The sequence below is a fragment of the Schistocerca serialis genome, chromosome 5, assembly GCF_023864345.2.
Source record: "Schistocerca serialis cubense isolate TAMUIC-IGC-003099 chromosome 5, iqSchSeri2.2, whole genome shotgun sequence".
In the NCBI taxonomy this organism is placed as follows: Eukaryota; Metazoa; Arthropoda; class Insecta; order Orthoptera; family Acrididae; genus Schistocerca; species Schistocerca serialis.
This window is the reverse complement of record NC_064642.1, coordinates 8,968,770-8,986,059: the sequence shown is the minus strand read 5'-3', so window position 1 is coordinate 8,986,059 and position 17,290 is coordinate 8,968,770. Positions and strand designations below refer to the sequence as shown.

The window sequence follows — 17,290 nt, the reverse complement described above, 5'->3', positions numbered from 1 at the left end:
ATGCATCGTTGTTTACATCTTTGGGCGGGTTTAGTGACATCTCTGAATAATCAAAAAGACTGTGTCTGTGATACAATATCCACAGTCAACGTCTATCTTCAGGAGTTCTGCGAACGGGGGTGACGCAAAACTTTTTTGATGTGTGTATTTTACGTCTTATTCAGAGAGGATCAACTGCTTACAGCAATTATTGATGGAGCTGTGCATTACACATGTTACGCAACTCTTCTGGGTCAATGTATCGATGGAAAGTAATGTCTTCGTAACTGAGTTAGTAGTCTTAAAAATAACTCGACACGAGTTTCTATCTAACAAATAATAAATATTCATTTTAGTTTAGAAACGATTACAGAATAGCGTGATTTTCCTGGCTGTGGTCGACAGTATATTATTTTGCTAGAAGCTCGCCTTGATGCAGCTTGATACACGTGAAGCAGCGTATGGTACAAGTGGAGTGAGGTACAAGCAGCAGATGGTACAGTACGTACCAGTCCCTTGGGAGAATCCGCCCATTGTACTGAACTTGCTTCTGATTGGTCGGCACGTTCGAGTACTAGACGCCAAAACGCCTAACTTCTCTTATTAATTATTTGCATACTTTCCATTTATATTTCACCCAGTTTTTAGTATGACAATCTCTCATGATTACCCTACGAGCCTGTCATTATCGTTTATTAAATTTCACTAGGTTTGAGAAACATAAGATTAACGATATTGCCACTGAAGTGCTTCGGACACCGGTTCGCTTTGGCGCGCATAGGAGACGCGGTACTTCGGCTCTGCTAGTCACTCTGATCGGGCTTTCTGGAGGGTCCAACAGGCGTTCTGGAGGATCGCACACGTATGTCAGTACTTTACTTACATGTAAATATGTAAAAGTCACTCTGGTTCGGGTGTCATTCAGAGCCGGACATGTTGTACTCCATATCGTTCGTAACTTATTTGTGAATATGTAATACTCACTCTGTCTAGTGTGTAACGGAGAGCCGGACATGTGTATCATATTTCTGAAGTTGGATGGGATAGTTACCATACGTACAATTAAGAAAGCTATGTCGATTGTTTTAAAAGGCAGTGTAAGTATGCGAATATCTGAAAAATAGCCAAACAGGATACATTAAATAGAAGCGTCGCATACCATCATTGCCAGTGCTACAGATCTTGCCCTCTGTAGATACAGAGACTAACCTGGGCAAGTGGCATCCCGCAAAAACCACAACGACAGTTGCGAACTGACAGCGTAGCAGCTTCCGCAGAAAGAAGATCCCAGACCCACGAGCTGTCTTCTGCGCTGGGGACACTACTTTACGAGACGACAGGTACGTGGAAAGAACGGTCAGAGATTCATATTCAATCTCTCCAGATCTCTACAGCTCCCAGATCTGACTTTCAGAGGGACACATAATATATAATAGGATTAGAATATAACCATTAATGCACAGAATATTCTCTGCATGCCACGTATTTCGTTCCGTACTACTTATGCTCTTCAAACGACATCATCTACTGATGTTAATTACTGCATAGCATTACTTTAAAGTAATACTGAAATATTCCGCTGCCTGCGTTGGTTTATCTGTACAACCTAACCATTGCTGTGTCTCCTCAGGACAAAGATAGCTTCAAAATCTGTATGCCACAGGCGGAATTGCGATATACGCTGCCGGGAAAAGATTTAGTACACCCTTTTAGAAATTTCCTACTCGGTTAAGATTTTTAAGATTTATCGTTGCAACACTGCATAGAAAGTACGTGAAATGTTTATACACTCCTGGAAATTGAAATAAGAACACCGTGAATTCATTGTCCCAGGAAGGGGAAACTTTATTGACACATTCCTGGGGTCAGATACATCACATGATCACACTGACAGAACCACAGGCACATAGACACAGGCAACAGAGCATGCACAATGTCGGCACTAGTACAGTGTATATCCACCTTTCGCAGCAATGCAGGCTGCTATTCTCCCATGGAGACGATCGTAGAGATGCTGGATGTAGTCCTGTGGAACGGCTTGCCATGCCATTTCCACCTGGCGCCTCAGTTGGACCAGCGTTCGTGCTGGACGTGCAGACCGCGTGAGACGACGCTTCATCCAGTCCCAAACATGCTCAATGGGGGACAGATCCGGAGATCTTGCTGGCCAGGGTAGTTGACTTACACCTTCTAGAGCACGTTGGGTGGCACGGGATACATGCGGACGTGCATTGTCCTGTTGGAACAGCAAGTTCTAGGAATGGTAGAACGATGGGTTCGATGACGGTTTGGATGTACCGTGCACTATTCAGTGTCCCCTCGACGATCACCAGTGGTGTACGGCCAGTGTAGGAGATCGCTCCCCACACCATGATGCCGGGTGTTGGCCCTGTGTGCCTCGGTCGTATGCAGTCCTGATTGTGGCGCTCACCTGCACGGCGCCAAACACGCATACGACCATCATTGGCACCAAGGCAGAAGCGACTCTCATCGCTGAAGACGACACGTCTCCATTCGTCCCTCCATTCACGTCTGTCGCGACACCACTGGAGGCGGGCTGCACGATGTTGGGGCGTGAGCGGAAGACGGCCTAACGGTGTGCGGGACCGTAGCCCAGCTTCATGGAGACGGTTGCGAATGGTCCTCGCCGATACCCCAGAAGCAACAGTGTCCCTAATTTGCTGGGAAGTGGCGGTGCGGTCCCCTACGGCACTGCGTAGGATCCTACGGTCTTGGCGTGCATCCGTGCGTCGCTGCGGTCCGGTCCCAGGTCGACGGGCACGTGCACCTTCCGCCGACCACTGGCGACAACATCGATGTACTGTGGAGACCTCACGCCCCACGTGTTGAGCAATTCGGCGGTACGTCCACCCGGCCTCCCGCATGCCCACTATACCCCCTCGCTCAAAGTCCGTCAACTGCACATACGGTTTACGTCCACGCTGTCGCGGCATGCTACCAGTGTTAAAGACTGCGATGGAGCTCCGTATGCCACGGCAAACTGGCTGACACTGACGGCGGCGGTGCACAAATGCTGCGCAGCTAGCGCCATTCGACGGCCAACACCGCGGTTCCTGGTGTGTCCGCTGTGCCGTGCGTGTGATGATTGCTTGTACAGCCCTCTCGGAGTGTCCGGAGCAAGTATGGTGGGTCTGACACACCGGTGTCTTTTTTCCATTTCCAGGAGTGTATTTAAAGAGCAATAGCACAAGCGGTTCTCAAGTAGCATGTATCGAACCAAGCTGAAACACCCATAGTAGTACGTGATGTGGCATCCACGCGAAGCAATGCAGGCACGTACTCTCGCATCCAGTCAATCGCACAGACGGCGAGATACATTACGCCACGCCTGCTTCACCTGCTCAGGTACTTCTATAGGAGTTGTTGGCTGCCGAGTCGCGCGAGTCACTTCTCGCCCCATCACATGAAACTCGTGTTCGACTGGAGACAAGTCTGGAGATAGTGCTGGCCAGACAAGTTGCTGTACGTCTTGCAGAGCGCGTTGAGGTTTGAGGGAAGGGTGTGGACGAGCGTTATCCTGTTGAAACAAAACATCACCTTACCGTGGCAAGGGCGGCAAAAGAACGGATCTAACAAAATTCTGGACCTACCGAGCGCCGTTTAGCGTCAGTTCCACAAACCATAAGGCCTTGTGTGAGGCCGGAATCTCTTGGACAAATGTATTCTACGAGATAGCGCTCATCAGGCCTACGTATACGCGCAAATGGCCAACACTTGAGTCCAGGCAGAATCTGCTCTCATCTTCCAAGTGATAGAGCTGTGCACGTCCATGTTGTGGCGTGAGTGAAAGACGGGCTAGAGGTGTGTGTGTGTCCGTAGTCCCACTGCTAGTAACCGGTTCGCAACAGTTCGAATTGAGCCGGCCGGGGTGGCCGAGCGGTTATAGGTGCTTCAGTCTGGAACCGCACTACCGCTATGGTCGCAGGTTCGAATCCCTCCTCGGGCATGGATGTGTGTGTTGTCCTCAGGTTAGTTTGGTTTAAGTAGTTCTAAGTTCTAGGGCACTGATGACCACAGCTGTTAAGTGCCATAGTGCTCAGAGCCATCTGAACCAATTTAGTTCGAGTTGACACGTTTGGGCTCAAAAGACCTCTGCCACTGCCGCCTTACAGTACGACAATCTCGGCGGGCGTCTGTGCTGCGTGGATTCCTAGAACCTCATCAACGGCAGTGAGGATGTTCACCCTATCGGATACCAGCACCATTGCGGAACTGATGCAACACGCTTAACTTGAGCGGTGATTGTCTCCCACTCGGAAGGTCACGATGTGGTCCCATCGAAAATCCGTCAGTTGGCTGTAGGAAGCATGTGTGCATCTCCGTTTAGTGGTTGCCGGGTTACTTCACACGCTTGCACCACAATGAACTTTCTTGCTGTAGACATTCCCTATTGAAGGGAAGACACACGTGGCGCCTTGCTAGCTACGCAACTTCGCTACCTGTTGGCTGACGACTTTGGATCCATTGTCAGTTCATGTACTATGCCCCACGTGGCACGTGCCACCATTTGATCAAAATCAACGTCGTTTTCCCAGGTACTAATTTTTTTCTCTGGCAGTGTAGTTAATGTATTTAAAATACGGCCTAAGCTGGTTATGGGTGTAATCATGATGCCTGAAAAGAAATAATTATTATGCCAATCATGCATTTTCACACACAAAAATTAGTGTTCTTTTAATATTGGAAAACTACAGAACAATGACAGGAGGAGGACTGGTGTCAAAATAAACGTAAAAATGAAACCATGACAAAGTTCTATTGTTTTCACACTTTTAAAGCCTTCGTTTGGGATATCATCTCACACACAAAGCGATCGTAAAAATAATCCGTAAAAGAAATATGATTTTTGGGTGAGATACCTTTAAAAGTACAATTCCTCCCCTCCGTGAACAATCGGCTTCTGTGTATTTAAGGCTAAACTGTTATTGATTTCTAATATACCAAATACTCCTTTCCTCGATATATACAAAATGTTCTTTTGGAGAGGGCAAATTTAGTAAAGACACTTCGAATGTGTTTAGTTGGGCTTGAAGAAGCTGTGTACAAGTGAACAATGTATGGTTAAGAGTTGCGACCGTGCGCGTGTTACAAGCCCATCTTTCGACCTTTCATATGCCCGACTGCAAGTTTACGAGTAAATTTAATACGTAACATGATACCTTCGTTGATTATGAAGAAGTATGAGCAATTAAGATCACTGTTTATTAGACAGCAACTTTAATGTAAAAAAAGTTCATTTCGTACTCAAATTTGTAATCGTCTTAACCATTAATTTAATTCGCGCTGACGTCAATCTCGTATACTTGCAACGAAATTTAGTGTGTATTAAATCGAATATCGTACTGAGCAAGTACAATTTTTCATAATTCGTGCGCTGTTCAATGTTGATCATCTTTTCCTCAAAATTTCCGAAGCGTTTCGTTCATAACTTCTCATTACATTATATCCCCTAAACTGTGTAATATAGTTCAATACAGTATTGAAACTCTTGAACTGAAACTGTTGTGACTGTAACAGAAATTAATTTATTTTGAAAGCAAGTAATAAGTTCCTCACTTACTTTCAATCGACGCTTATATCACCTTACGAATCACCATATTCAATATAATTCGGTACACTTCATATTCTTATTACTTCGTATCGTGCCACACTCCAATGATCGACCCTAGCTGAAATTTGACTAGTGAGCAGTCGGAGGCGGAGAAAGACACTATAAATGCCATCTTTATACAAATGAGTTGGTCAGTTTCTGGAGGACACAGTACTTTCTCACTGGGCACGTAATGCTGGAATTGGTTAAACGACAGATTCAGCGATGTCAAGGGAAATCACTTCAAGAAGTGTGTGAGAATTCTGTAATAAGTACAATTTCTGCATTCCAGATTCCTGGGGGACGAAGTGCCCCCTCTCACCTCCCCTTCCGGACGTCGGTGCTGCAAACACACGCAAGCTCAACTAGAAGAACTTACATTGTTGAGACGTCAATTCCACAATAACTTGGCACTCCAGCCGATATGGTGCCACTACAGCATGCAACGACGTAAGCTTGTAGGTTTTCAGGAATGACAATAAAAGTGCGCCTGTTTCGAGTAGGCTGCAGACGGTACCTTGCGCCCAGTGGAGTCTCTGTAGATGACCCAGCGCTGCAGCGCGTCCCTCCAGTAGAGCAGGTGGAAGGACTCGGCGTACTCCTGTCCCTGGCCGTTGCCGAAGCGGCCCTGCGTCTCGGTGGCGGTGATGAGGTGCGGCCGGCCCAGGTCCACCTCGAGGAACTCCTGCACCTCGCTGCTGATCTGCGCCTTCGGGCACCACGCGCCGCCGTTCTTCTCCTGCCGGATCCTGCGCCAAACGAGTTTTAAAGTGACTTGTGGACAGGCAGGAAGAAGGCTAAGCATCTGTACATGGTCAACAAGATATTTCACTTACATGTTACAACTTTAGACTAACGTATCTCTAACGTATCTCTAACTACGAAAACTTATTGCAATGTGAAGAGTGATAGCGGCATTACGGCACGAAACACGTGAGAAAAAAAGAGCAAATTACGACGACATCCCTTGACATAAGTGGTAAAATCCCTCTGAGCACATGGGATATGTACTGTCTGCTCCTTACCCCCATACATAGTTGACACACCACTGGACACTGGAAGGTTGTGTGTTCCAATATCTGGAACTTTCTGCCCCTTCGCATACTAAACGTAAGTCAGTCAAAGCAAAGACACTCTACAGTAGGTTCGATAGAGTCAAAAATATTCCACGAGAGAATTGCCAATCCGAAAAGCTGAAAAGTCTGACTTACTGTTATATTTAGCCGTGAATTTTGCCCTAAATGTCGGACTACCTATTTTAAATAAAAATAGGGACTCAGATGGATATTTTCAACCACTTATTAATAATAAAGTTACTGCCAGTATTTTGCGACATCGACCTTAATCGTGCTTACACCGGAAAACAATGACTAAACTGCCTCATAATTAGGCTGTTATGATAGCAAGAAACTCATTCAGTCTCCTTAAATGCTCAGTCGTCTTCCTAAGTTAGTCACAATACAATCAAACTTAAACATCTTCATTAAGGAAAATATCTATTCTTCTGGGACGGAAAGAAAGAAAATATTGAATGACTTTGGTCATTTCCATTAAACGTAGAAAGAAATACCATCAATCTGTGGTCAAATATAAACATTTCACGTATGAACCCACTTGATCAAGAACGTTATTTTTCTTGGAAATGATTCCGTGCAACACTCTTGAAATGACACTTTTAAATTACTCAACAACAACAACATCATCATCACATTTGTCATCGCGAAGCCCCGGAACTGGGAACTGAGAGGAGGGCGGGGGGGTGCAAATCGGGATACCTGCCCCGGACGGCAATTTCAGGGAGCGTAGCGCACGTTGGTATATCGATTATTCATAAGATATGATTTTGAAACGCATCGCTGTTGGTTTGAACATTTCTGAACCCTTTGTAATTTGATTTTTGATCGAGTCGCAAGTTGGTTTTTGAATGCGTGCATAGTGTACGCTACGTTTCTGCTAGGGCAACCCCCGCCACATGTAGAAATAAAAAACTTTCCTGCAGACAAAAGGAGAAGTGGCTGTACGAGCTGACCCGAATAAACCCGAAGCTGTTTGTCTATGTGGTTGACTGGGTGTGCGAATGATAAGAGTTGTTATAATTAGCAACGAAATCCATAGATTCATGCTACCACAGTGGAAATAAACAACTAACAGGAATAACAGGTAAGAAACATTACATATTATCTTCTCTGTGTATCCAAGAAAATGAAATTTTGAGAGAAAATTTTTGCTAGATTGCTACACTACTAAGAGCCAGTGGTACTGTCCCACATTAGCAGCAGTTCTGTTCTCGGAGTGGCGCAGAAAATGAGTTGTACGAACACATAATACCGCCTAACCGGAAAATAAATGCACGACAACTGAACCGGTGATTCTGGCGGGGTTAGTGAAGTGAACTGTAGAATACGTTTTGAGAGTTGCAGGAATAGTACAGAATTAGTGGTGACAATATTGTATGTTAGATCGAGCAAGGACAAGAAACGGGGACATCTCGCAAATTATATGGAAGAAAATAAATGTTCCAAATTTATATGAAAGTTTCGTACAACTACTTTTCGATCTCATGCTTGAGAAACTGCAGCATATGAAGGAAATGTGAAACTATTTCCTAACATAAAACATTATGCCTGTAGTAGGCTATTACGAATTTGATATTAGTGCTTTGTGAATTGTATTCTGTCGTGCTATTTATGTAAACAAAGTAGATAAGAATGACCGTTTGTGCCAAAACAGTCTCACTAATTTGGCGCGTGTCACAGTTGCTACGATATTAGAAAGGCATAGTTTTATCTAGCAGACAGACACAAGATAGACGAACCAAATCGAGAAACCACACAAGTCTTGAGTACTATGTTATTAACAGCTTTTTTAGTGTTAGAAAACGACGTTTTGATTTTCCATGCAGCATAACGTTTGACAAACTTTGATAAGGTAATAGATTCTCTAGCGAAACGAAAGTACGCCGTGTAAAGCTGTAGCAAGATTAGAGAGAAAACTAAGCTGGGACCTAAGAATTAAAGAAATGTGCATCGTGCTGTCTTGCTTGTCGTTTTCTTCACTGGTTTAATGTTTCCTTTATTTAGTTTTATGTCATACAGAAAAGATAGTTACCAGCAAACAGGCAATAGAGAGTTCAAATTTTCTGAAGAGTTCTCAATCCCCGGTCACATATAATCCCACCAAGTATAAGTTGTGAGTTCTTTAAGGGGCTAGGATGTCAGACCGGCTGACTGGAAGCAGGAGAAACACCACTAGACATTTCTGTTTCCAGTCTGCTGATTATAGGTTTAAATTCCACAGAACGAAATACACTTCACTTTGGCACACTTAAGACCAAATAACATGTTTTATGTTTCCTTGAACATATATGTTTTGTACATAAAGCTCGTCACAAATATGTGCGCTACAAAATGAACATAGTTTTGAAAAATCTGTTTTTAAAAATTTTTGACGTCCAATCTCAAAGACTCGAAGGTGGCGGGAGGGTAGGGGGATTGGCGGGTAGAGGAGGGGTCGTCAGTAAGAAGTTTTTGCCCCGGTTCGGAAATATCGTAGCTCCAGGGCTGGTCATTGTTTCGGTTTATAATTTACTGCGTTGCTAATTCCATTGGGCGTTTATGAAAGGGAACATCCTTTCCACTTTGACATAATGGCCTAGAATCTAAAAATTCTGTGATTTTAAATAAACTGTTCACATTTGTTTTGGGCACGCATGTTGACATCAGCTGATCAGCACATTCCCCTTTGCTTCGGCCACCCGGTGAAGACAGACAGACAGACAGCGCGTTGTAAGATTGTGTGGCCTACGGAGGCAAACACATACATAAGAACAGCGCTGGTTAATATATGCAGAATGATAGGGCTAAAGGTGCAGATACTTCTATTGACGACTGAGGTCACTGTACGGAACATTACATCAGTATTTACTTTCAGACTTATAGTCATTGTCATTACGAGTAGTATGTATTTATGTTGACTAGTAACCTCCAGTTATGTGTCGCACGACCAAGCCATTAATGTTTATTTTCCCCCAGAGAGCACGTGTTGCACTGGAATATGGACACTTGGCTGCAAAACAGTAATCTATACTGACAGGCACAGTCCACTAAGTGGCGCAGTTACGATCGTGGGGGAAACATCAGATAAAGGAACCAATGCACTTTTAGCACAATAGCTGTACTAATACCCCAGACTCCCTCTATATGCTTATGGTATACCTCCTTACTCCTTCTTATATTCCTTGTGCTTATGCCACTAGCCGGCAAGTGGTCTCGGTTTTGCGTTCTCCACGTCATGGCTAAAGCGGCTAACGGGAGCTGGACACGACCACCAAAAGAGAGACATGTCTGGCTAACGCAGGACACCTGGCAACCGTGCCTGCGACTCACCTGGCGTTCTGCGGCCCCACAGACTTGGGCTCGTACGAGGAGCTGGCGGAGACCGCGGAGTCCGGGATGCGGCCCTCCTCCATCCCGAGCGCCACGTGGCAGCTGGCCGGCGGCCCTGCAAGCACACAGCGTCGCTAGCGGTCTCACGCACAGCGGTCGCGCGCCTGCCGGCTAGGCAGCCAGCCACTCACCCTGGTGTCGCAGGGCTGCCGCAGCCACGGCGCCAGTCAGCAGCAGCAGGACTCCCGGCTGCCGCCTGCGGCTCATGCCTGCCTGCCTGCTCAGAGCCGGCGGCGGGCTGCCATGTCGCGGGGCGGGGCCGTCTCCACACACACACCCACTGCTTCACCTGTCGTGCACTGCAATGGAAGCAGATAAGTGTTAATAAGACTTATGAGCCATCCGTTCTGTCAAAACAGTGGTACTCCTAAACTCTAGACACCCTTACATTACTTCTGACACTCATTTCCTGCAATAGTCGACCTAATTTTATTCGAGTTTCTGTTATCTTTCGAATACAATATGTATGGTTTCTGACTGCAGAAACTGTATTTTTTTTTTTTGAGGTCTTATGGGACTTAACTGCTAAGGTCATCAGTCCCTAAGCTTACACACTACTTAACCTAAATTATCATAAGGCATAAGGACAACACACACAACCATGCCCGAGGGAAAACTCGAACGTCCGCCAGGACAAGCCTCACAGTCCATGACTGCCGCCCCTGAGACCGCTCGGCTAATCCCGCTCGGCTGTGTTTATTAGGTCACATTCTTCTCGATCTGGTCAGTACAAGTTTTGAAACTGTGTTTGAACTAACGTCCTGATGTGACAGATACTTGAAAGTTTCAAAGTGTCTCAGAACTGGATGGCTATGCAATATCAACTTGCTTTCTTGTCTGTTGCATGGCGAAGGGTACTTTGGGTACCACTGAAATTTCCCCCTTTTTCTGTTCCAATCATGAATCTATTGTGGAAAGAGTAAATGATTATATATTGGTCAAATCAGATGAAGAGAAAGTGAAAGAAATCTCAACATCCCTCTGTTGTAACCTCATTAAATGTTTCAAACCTAATTAACACTTTCATATGCACCAGACTAAAAGGGGCGATAATGTTTAGTTTATGTATATATAAAGCGGTATGTGTGCATGCATGTTTCTGTCTCCAGGATCTCCTCCTAAGCCCCTGGATCAATTTCACCAAAATTTGACACACAAATAGCAACCTTGACAGGTATCAGTACTTCAGCATTTATAATCTCCTAGCTTCAAAAGGAACACAGATACAGAAAACAAACATGTTCTTTTTCCAGCCCCTGCCATATGGGCTCCCCCACACAACAGGTGTGTTGTGCAGCAAACCTATTGGCCTGCCTTATTGCCCTGCTCTGCAGGGCAGTCTACACTTCAAGTGCAAGAAACAGTTTTCCAGCACCTGACATATAGGCAGCACTGCTCGACAGTCTTGTTGCATCGGAGTAGTATTGGCCTACTTTATCATGCTGCTTTCTAGAACATCCTATACACCACAGCCTAAAGTTGGTATTTATGCCCCTGTGTTTATGTAGGCTGTCCTGGGAGTGGAATCAGCCTGCTGTATCGACCTGTTTTGCAGATGGGCTTGGGTGGGGGAAGGATATAATCGACAGAGGAGGGCCTCAACAGACAGAAGGACAGGGGGAGGGTATGGATAGAAAGAGAGGGGTACTAGGGGATGGATAGGGATGGATGGGGTAGGAGGGGATGGACAGAGAAAGAAAGAGTCAATAAAAAGAAGGAGGAACAGAGAGAGCAGGAGAGCAGGAGGAGAAGATGGATAGGGAAATAGGGAGGAGATGGTCAGAAACAGTGTGAAAGAGGAGGAGGTGTACATAGAGGGGGGAACGTAAAAGACTAAGAGGGTGAGACTGGACTAGACGAAGGGAGGGACAGGATGACATGAACACAGGGAGAGGAGAGGAAGATGTGGTCTGAGGGTGATGTGGATAAAATTGACAAAGACGCAGGAGAGGAGGAGATCAGGAAGAGAGAGATGGGGAGGAGGAGATAGATGGATAGAGGTGGCAGCATGATGTGGACAGAGAGATGAAGAGATGGTGAAGTGTACACGGAGAAGGGGGAGGAGAATGTGTGTGCAATATATGTATCAAATGCATACATGGGCACAGCCTCTGGGGAACAGCTAGTCATTTAACTGAAAACGAGTTCTTGATGTACCTTTTTTTTTTAATTGGACTAAAAAGTATTAAATATTACCTCTTAGCCCCTACGAGATTACTAAATCCATACATATCATGCTGAAAATTAGTAACTGTGTATTTCAATGACTATGAAAATAGTGGAATGATTTGAAAATAAAAACTCAGATGCATCCAGTACATAAATGATGCATGAATTGTTCATCTCCTCACCGTTCTACTACTTGTTTATTGTTGCAACAATGGTACACCTCGTTACTACTATCTATTGCCAGTGTTTCGTTTTAAATCCCACATACATTTCCATAACTGTTGAAAATTCTCAAACAGAAATTTTCAAAACTCTAGGTGTTTTGAATCTATATGCGTCTAGGAGAAAATCTTTTACGCTTTTCAGTCAGATTCAAAAATGAGAAATATTAAAAATTCTATTTTATTTAAGTGATTATTAAATGCTTTTACACTAGTGAGCGTAAAAGTTTTCAGTCGATGTCAAACAGATACATGCGGTCAATTTCAGGTTTATTTCAGTTTCGCGATATATGACATAACCGATATATTACTTCCTATTGACATATATCTCGTGAAAAGACAGTGAAGGTAAAAATTAGAGAGATTCGAGCTGGCGTGGAGGCTTATCACGAATCATTCTTCGCACAAACTATTCGTAACCGGAAAACGAATTTGTGGAAATATCACTGCTACACAAAGTACCCTTCATGACGAACCAGACAACAAACCGAATTAATAACACTTTGTCATCTGGTTCCGAGCTATGTGGAAACTTTCAAGTCTCTAGCTCATCAGGAAACGATATTGGGAAACATAATTCCATATCTCTGCCACTCTCCACACAGGAAAGCGACCAAAGAAAAACGTGGTAAAGCGGTCTTGTTTGCAGCGAAACAACTGCCCTTCGGATACTGTGATGAAATCTTCAGGACCATGCTATTGCTATTGGTTACACAATAAGATAACTTCAGTTGCACATTGTTGCTTAGTTCAGACAACATTGGTGACACGTTATTACCGGTGAATTTGCTCTGTCTTCGAAATCTCAGTAACGTTATCTTTCGACAAGGTAGCGCAAGACAGTATTTTCGCCGCGATGTTGTGACTTACATCGATCGGACGGTGTTCGGCTGTTCTCCAGATGTTTCACCCTCTGGAGGAACCTGTCATCAGTTTTTGAGATAATAGCACAACTACCTTCGCGACCGACTATTACTAACTAACTCTGGTAAAGAGTTGAAGCAATATGGAATATACCTGTTTCTATCATCCACGCTGTTAGAATCGAGGGGCTGCCAGATTAGAGGGTGTACTGCTGCCAGATGTGGCAGGACTGTGTACAAAATCGCACACCATTTATGTCCCCAAATCATGTAGAAATATAATCAGGTATTATCCCTCCTCATTTGGCAGCTAACGAATTTGGCTCAATAACCATAGCGCTCGTAGACGCTGCACACTTCCTCCACCACCACGCCACGCTGTCTGAGAACGAGGAGCGGAAGAGGGTGAAACGTGCAGAATTTAAGTAGCAGGGCAGTCGCTCTGCATGCGACTTGGTTTTATACTTCACATTTCTCAACCAACATAGATCATAAACGAAACAAATTTTAGGAATTATTTAATTTTTTTGCCACACAGAAGACATACTTTTTGACTGATACAAACTGTCGCCATACGGACAGATGCAGACAATTTTACCGATCTCGCCACTCAAGTTGCCACATAATCGTGATTTATTTTGTTTCACAATCCTAAAAAGGAATGTCTTTGACACAAATATGTCGATTGAAATATTATAGCACTTTTATAATTTTGTTATGGAGACGTGGAAACTCTACCCGAGGAGGACAATGTAGACATTCTGGACACTTTTAACGCAAAGGATTTGTGGTTAAAACGAAAGTACCTTTCAGGTCAGTCGGTTACATCTGCATAAGGACAGTTACGCTGTCAGCTGAAACGGCAAACGGTCTCGAAAGCAAATGTACGTTGAACAGTGTCCTCAGAACGTTCACAAATCTATCCTTGTAATTCTTTCAAGGCCACAGTGTCTTCGTCAAGCCTCGCGTTTCGTTAATGGCAATGAGCTAAGGGAACTAGACTGTGAATGTCAAAATGTGTCATTTCCCTGAAGTGCTTTTCTTTTTAAATGCATCACTATCAAATCAGAATGAAGTTGTTTCTCACCTTGCAGTGTCTTTCTGTGGGCAGTGTACAGTCTAGTCCATATAAAGTGCTACATCTACAATTCGTTCCGGGTGTTTAAATTTTCGTTCCGGCGCTCCTTTTTCCTCCATAAAATCCACAATAGCGAATTTTAATTGGAAAAATCGTTCCAAGCATGGCCCCTGACTTAGCATACGTACTTTCCAGTAATACGTATGTGAAATATTCATACGCTTCGTTCAGTTCCACCGAATACTGTTCCAGCTGACTGTGGGATAACGCGAGTTACATCAGGAACTCCACTACTTACACCACCAATTTCTTCACGTGCTGCATGCTTGCAAATTTCTTGATGTAGAGAACAATGAATGCCGTCTGTCGATCGTAATTTTTTGCTCTTTCATTGTCAACTAAATCTTTAAATTGTTTCTGCACAGTACTGTAATATTGTTTCACAGACAATTTGCAGTTCCCATCGATTATGCGGCAGTATAATATCGATTGAGAATTCTCATCCATCTATTCTGTCATTCCCATTCATTTTCAAAGGCTCGTGACGAGAGACGGTTAGACTGCCTGTTTTTGTGCCAACAGTGGATAGACCTGTTAGCACCCTTCACACCTCGGACCAATAGTGAAGTGTAAACAGCGATGACACGACGATTCTGCCGAGCGCAGAATACTTGTGGCGGCCGAAAACTTCCACACTGGAATACTAAATGAAAAGCCACACATTGCCGAATACTTTCGGGAAGGAAAGAGCATCGCAAAGACAGGACGAGCCCCACACTAATATAGACGGACGACGAGTAAAATTTGGTTGTTTTCTATACTTCCCATGTTGCAGTTTTCACGGCTAGCAGTGCAATTTTCGAATTTCCAAATCAGTATATTCTGGTACGACTGAATGGGCAGCAAAAGAAGTAAAGAGAACACTAAAAATCGCCTGGAGCGCTTTCGATAAAGTAAACAAGGTTTCCAAACGGAGCTATGAATTTTTGTGAAGCTGAATACTTTGAAAGATGTGCGTGCTACCAACCTTGAGGCCGGCCGCGGTGTCCGAGCAGTTCCAGGCACTTCATTCCGGAACCGCGCGACTGCTACGGTCGCAGGTTCGAATCATGCCTCGGGCATGGATGTGTGTGATGTCCTTAGGTTAGTTAGGTTTAAGTAGTTCTAAGTTCTAGGGGACTGATGACCTCAGATGCTAAGCCCCACAGTGCTCAGAGCCATTTGAACCAACCTTGACATGTCAGAGAAACATGATTTTTTATACGGAAACCACTGTAAAACTGAGGGTCACCAGGCGAGAAATTGAGAGGAGGGAGACGGAAGACAAACCGGTGGAGCAGGTTACATAATGGAGTGGAAGACGTAATTAGACCTGCTACGGAAATGAAAGGGATGTCTCAGAGGCAAATGCCCTACCAAATGGGTGGTAGGTGGGCAAACGAAGGTCTTTGACGGATTACAACACATGGGGAAAGACTGAGACGATGACCTAATGAAAGACAGATGATGACAGAGGATGACAGTCGGGACCGAGGTAGATGTGCGCACGGGAAAACATGGTAGTGCGTTTGTGACTTTTGAGCATTCCATTATTCAGCAGCAGGTGTCAACAGGCTGATTCTGATGATTTAATAGATCTCAAAGTAATAGTGATGGCAGAGTTCCTTTAAAAAAATTATTTGTTCATGTTACTGAATTTTAATCGAAGTGCATTTCTTTCATCCTGCAGGAAAATTCCTTTTAGCGCTGAATGTGCTATTACCGAAGGCTAAGAACTACTGTACTGAAACAAAATACAGTACACTTCGTGAAACAACAAAAATTCTTTTATTCAGTCCTATGCGAAGAAAGCACAGCCCCTTAGACGCTTACTGGAATACAACGAGAAACGAAGGGAGAAAATGGTAATTTTTACTTCTCCAGCGCAAACGGCTGTTCGAGTATTATCAATTTAATGTAACGTTTATCCTAATAGGTAAAGCGTAAGTTATCGGCTGTTCGAGTATTATCAATTTAATGTAACGTTTATCCTAATAGGTAAAGCGTAAGTTATTATCTCTCTCCAGCCAATACGTCTTTTTCGGAAAATGAAACTGTTATTTTCATCCTGGTGAAATGGTACATGATATTCATTTCCATCAGGAACATATATGCGTCATTATAGTTCTCAAGTAACACGGCATAGAGATCGAAAATCTCATTCGAACACCAGTTGCCGTGGACATATGCTCTGTACCTGTATGACTTTACACGTATGATATTGATTTACAGTCTCGTTTTGGGGTAATACTGGGACTGTCGTAATTTCAATAACGCCGCTTTGCCGGCAGTTCTCAGGTCTGAGGCTCATTTTCGCCCTCGTTGCTGTCGTCATACCTAGAACACTCCCACAGTTACTGGTTACTTTGAAAATGATATTTCGTCTGTAAAATTTATGCGGAATTGCGCCCAAAAGTGATCGTCGAAGACAGCTGATGTTTTAGCAGGCAAACCGCCCGCTGTTTCGAAGGTACACTATCCAATTGACGCTGTCATATTTTAAATACCACTTAATGCTACTTTCTATGCTCTTGTGGGATTGTTTCGTAAGTACTGCTCATTAGTATGGGGTTCTTACCATATTCGATTAATAGATAAGATAGAGAAGATCAAACGAAGAGCGGTGCGTTTAGTCACGTCATCGTTTAGTCGACGTAAGATCATTATGGTTGTACTCAACAAACGGTAGACAATACAGGAAGGCCACTGGACGCCACAGACAGGTTTGCTATTGAAATTCTTATGGCGTACGTTCTAGAAGGAGTCGATGACATAATAGTTCCTCCCACATATATCTCGCAAAATGAGTGCAGCGAGAAAATCAGAGAAATCCGTCAATAATGTTTACCGACTGACAGTGTAACAGGTAAAGTGGGAAAATATAT

At 44.1% G+C, this 17,290-nt stretch overlaps 1 protein-coding gene across 1 annotated transcript in view; it reads right to left on the bottom strand.

Moving 5' to 3' along the window:
* The window catches only part of LOC126481701 (epithelial discoidin domain-containing receptor 1-like), a 66,823-nt gene that overhangs the window by 28,381 nt on the left and 21,152 nt on the right, over positions 1–17,290 (bottom strand). The window contains exons 2-4 of the mRNA XM_050105649.1: positions 10,167–10,334; positions 9,976–10,090; positions 6,108–6,339 (exon numbers count right to left, since the gene is read on the bottom strand). Coding sequence (XP_049961606.1) covers positions 6,108–6,339; positions 9,976–10,090; positions 10,167–10,242 — 423 coding nt within the window. The 5' untranslated portion in view covers positions 10,243–10,334. The remainder of the gene's footprint in view (positions 1–6,107; positions 6,340–9,975; positions 10,091–10,166; positions 10,335–17,290) is intronic.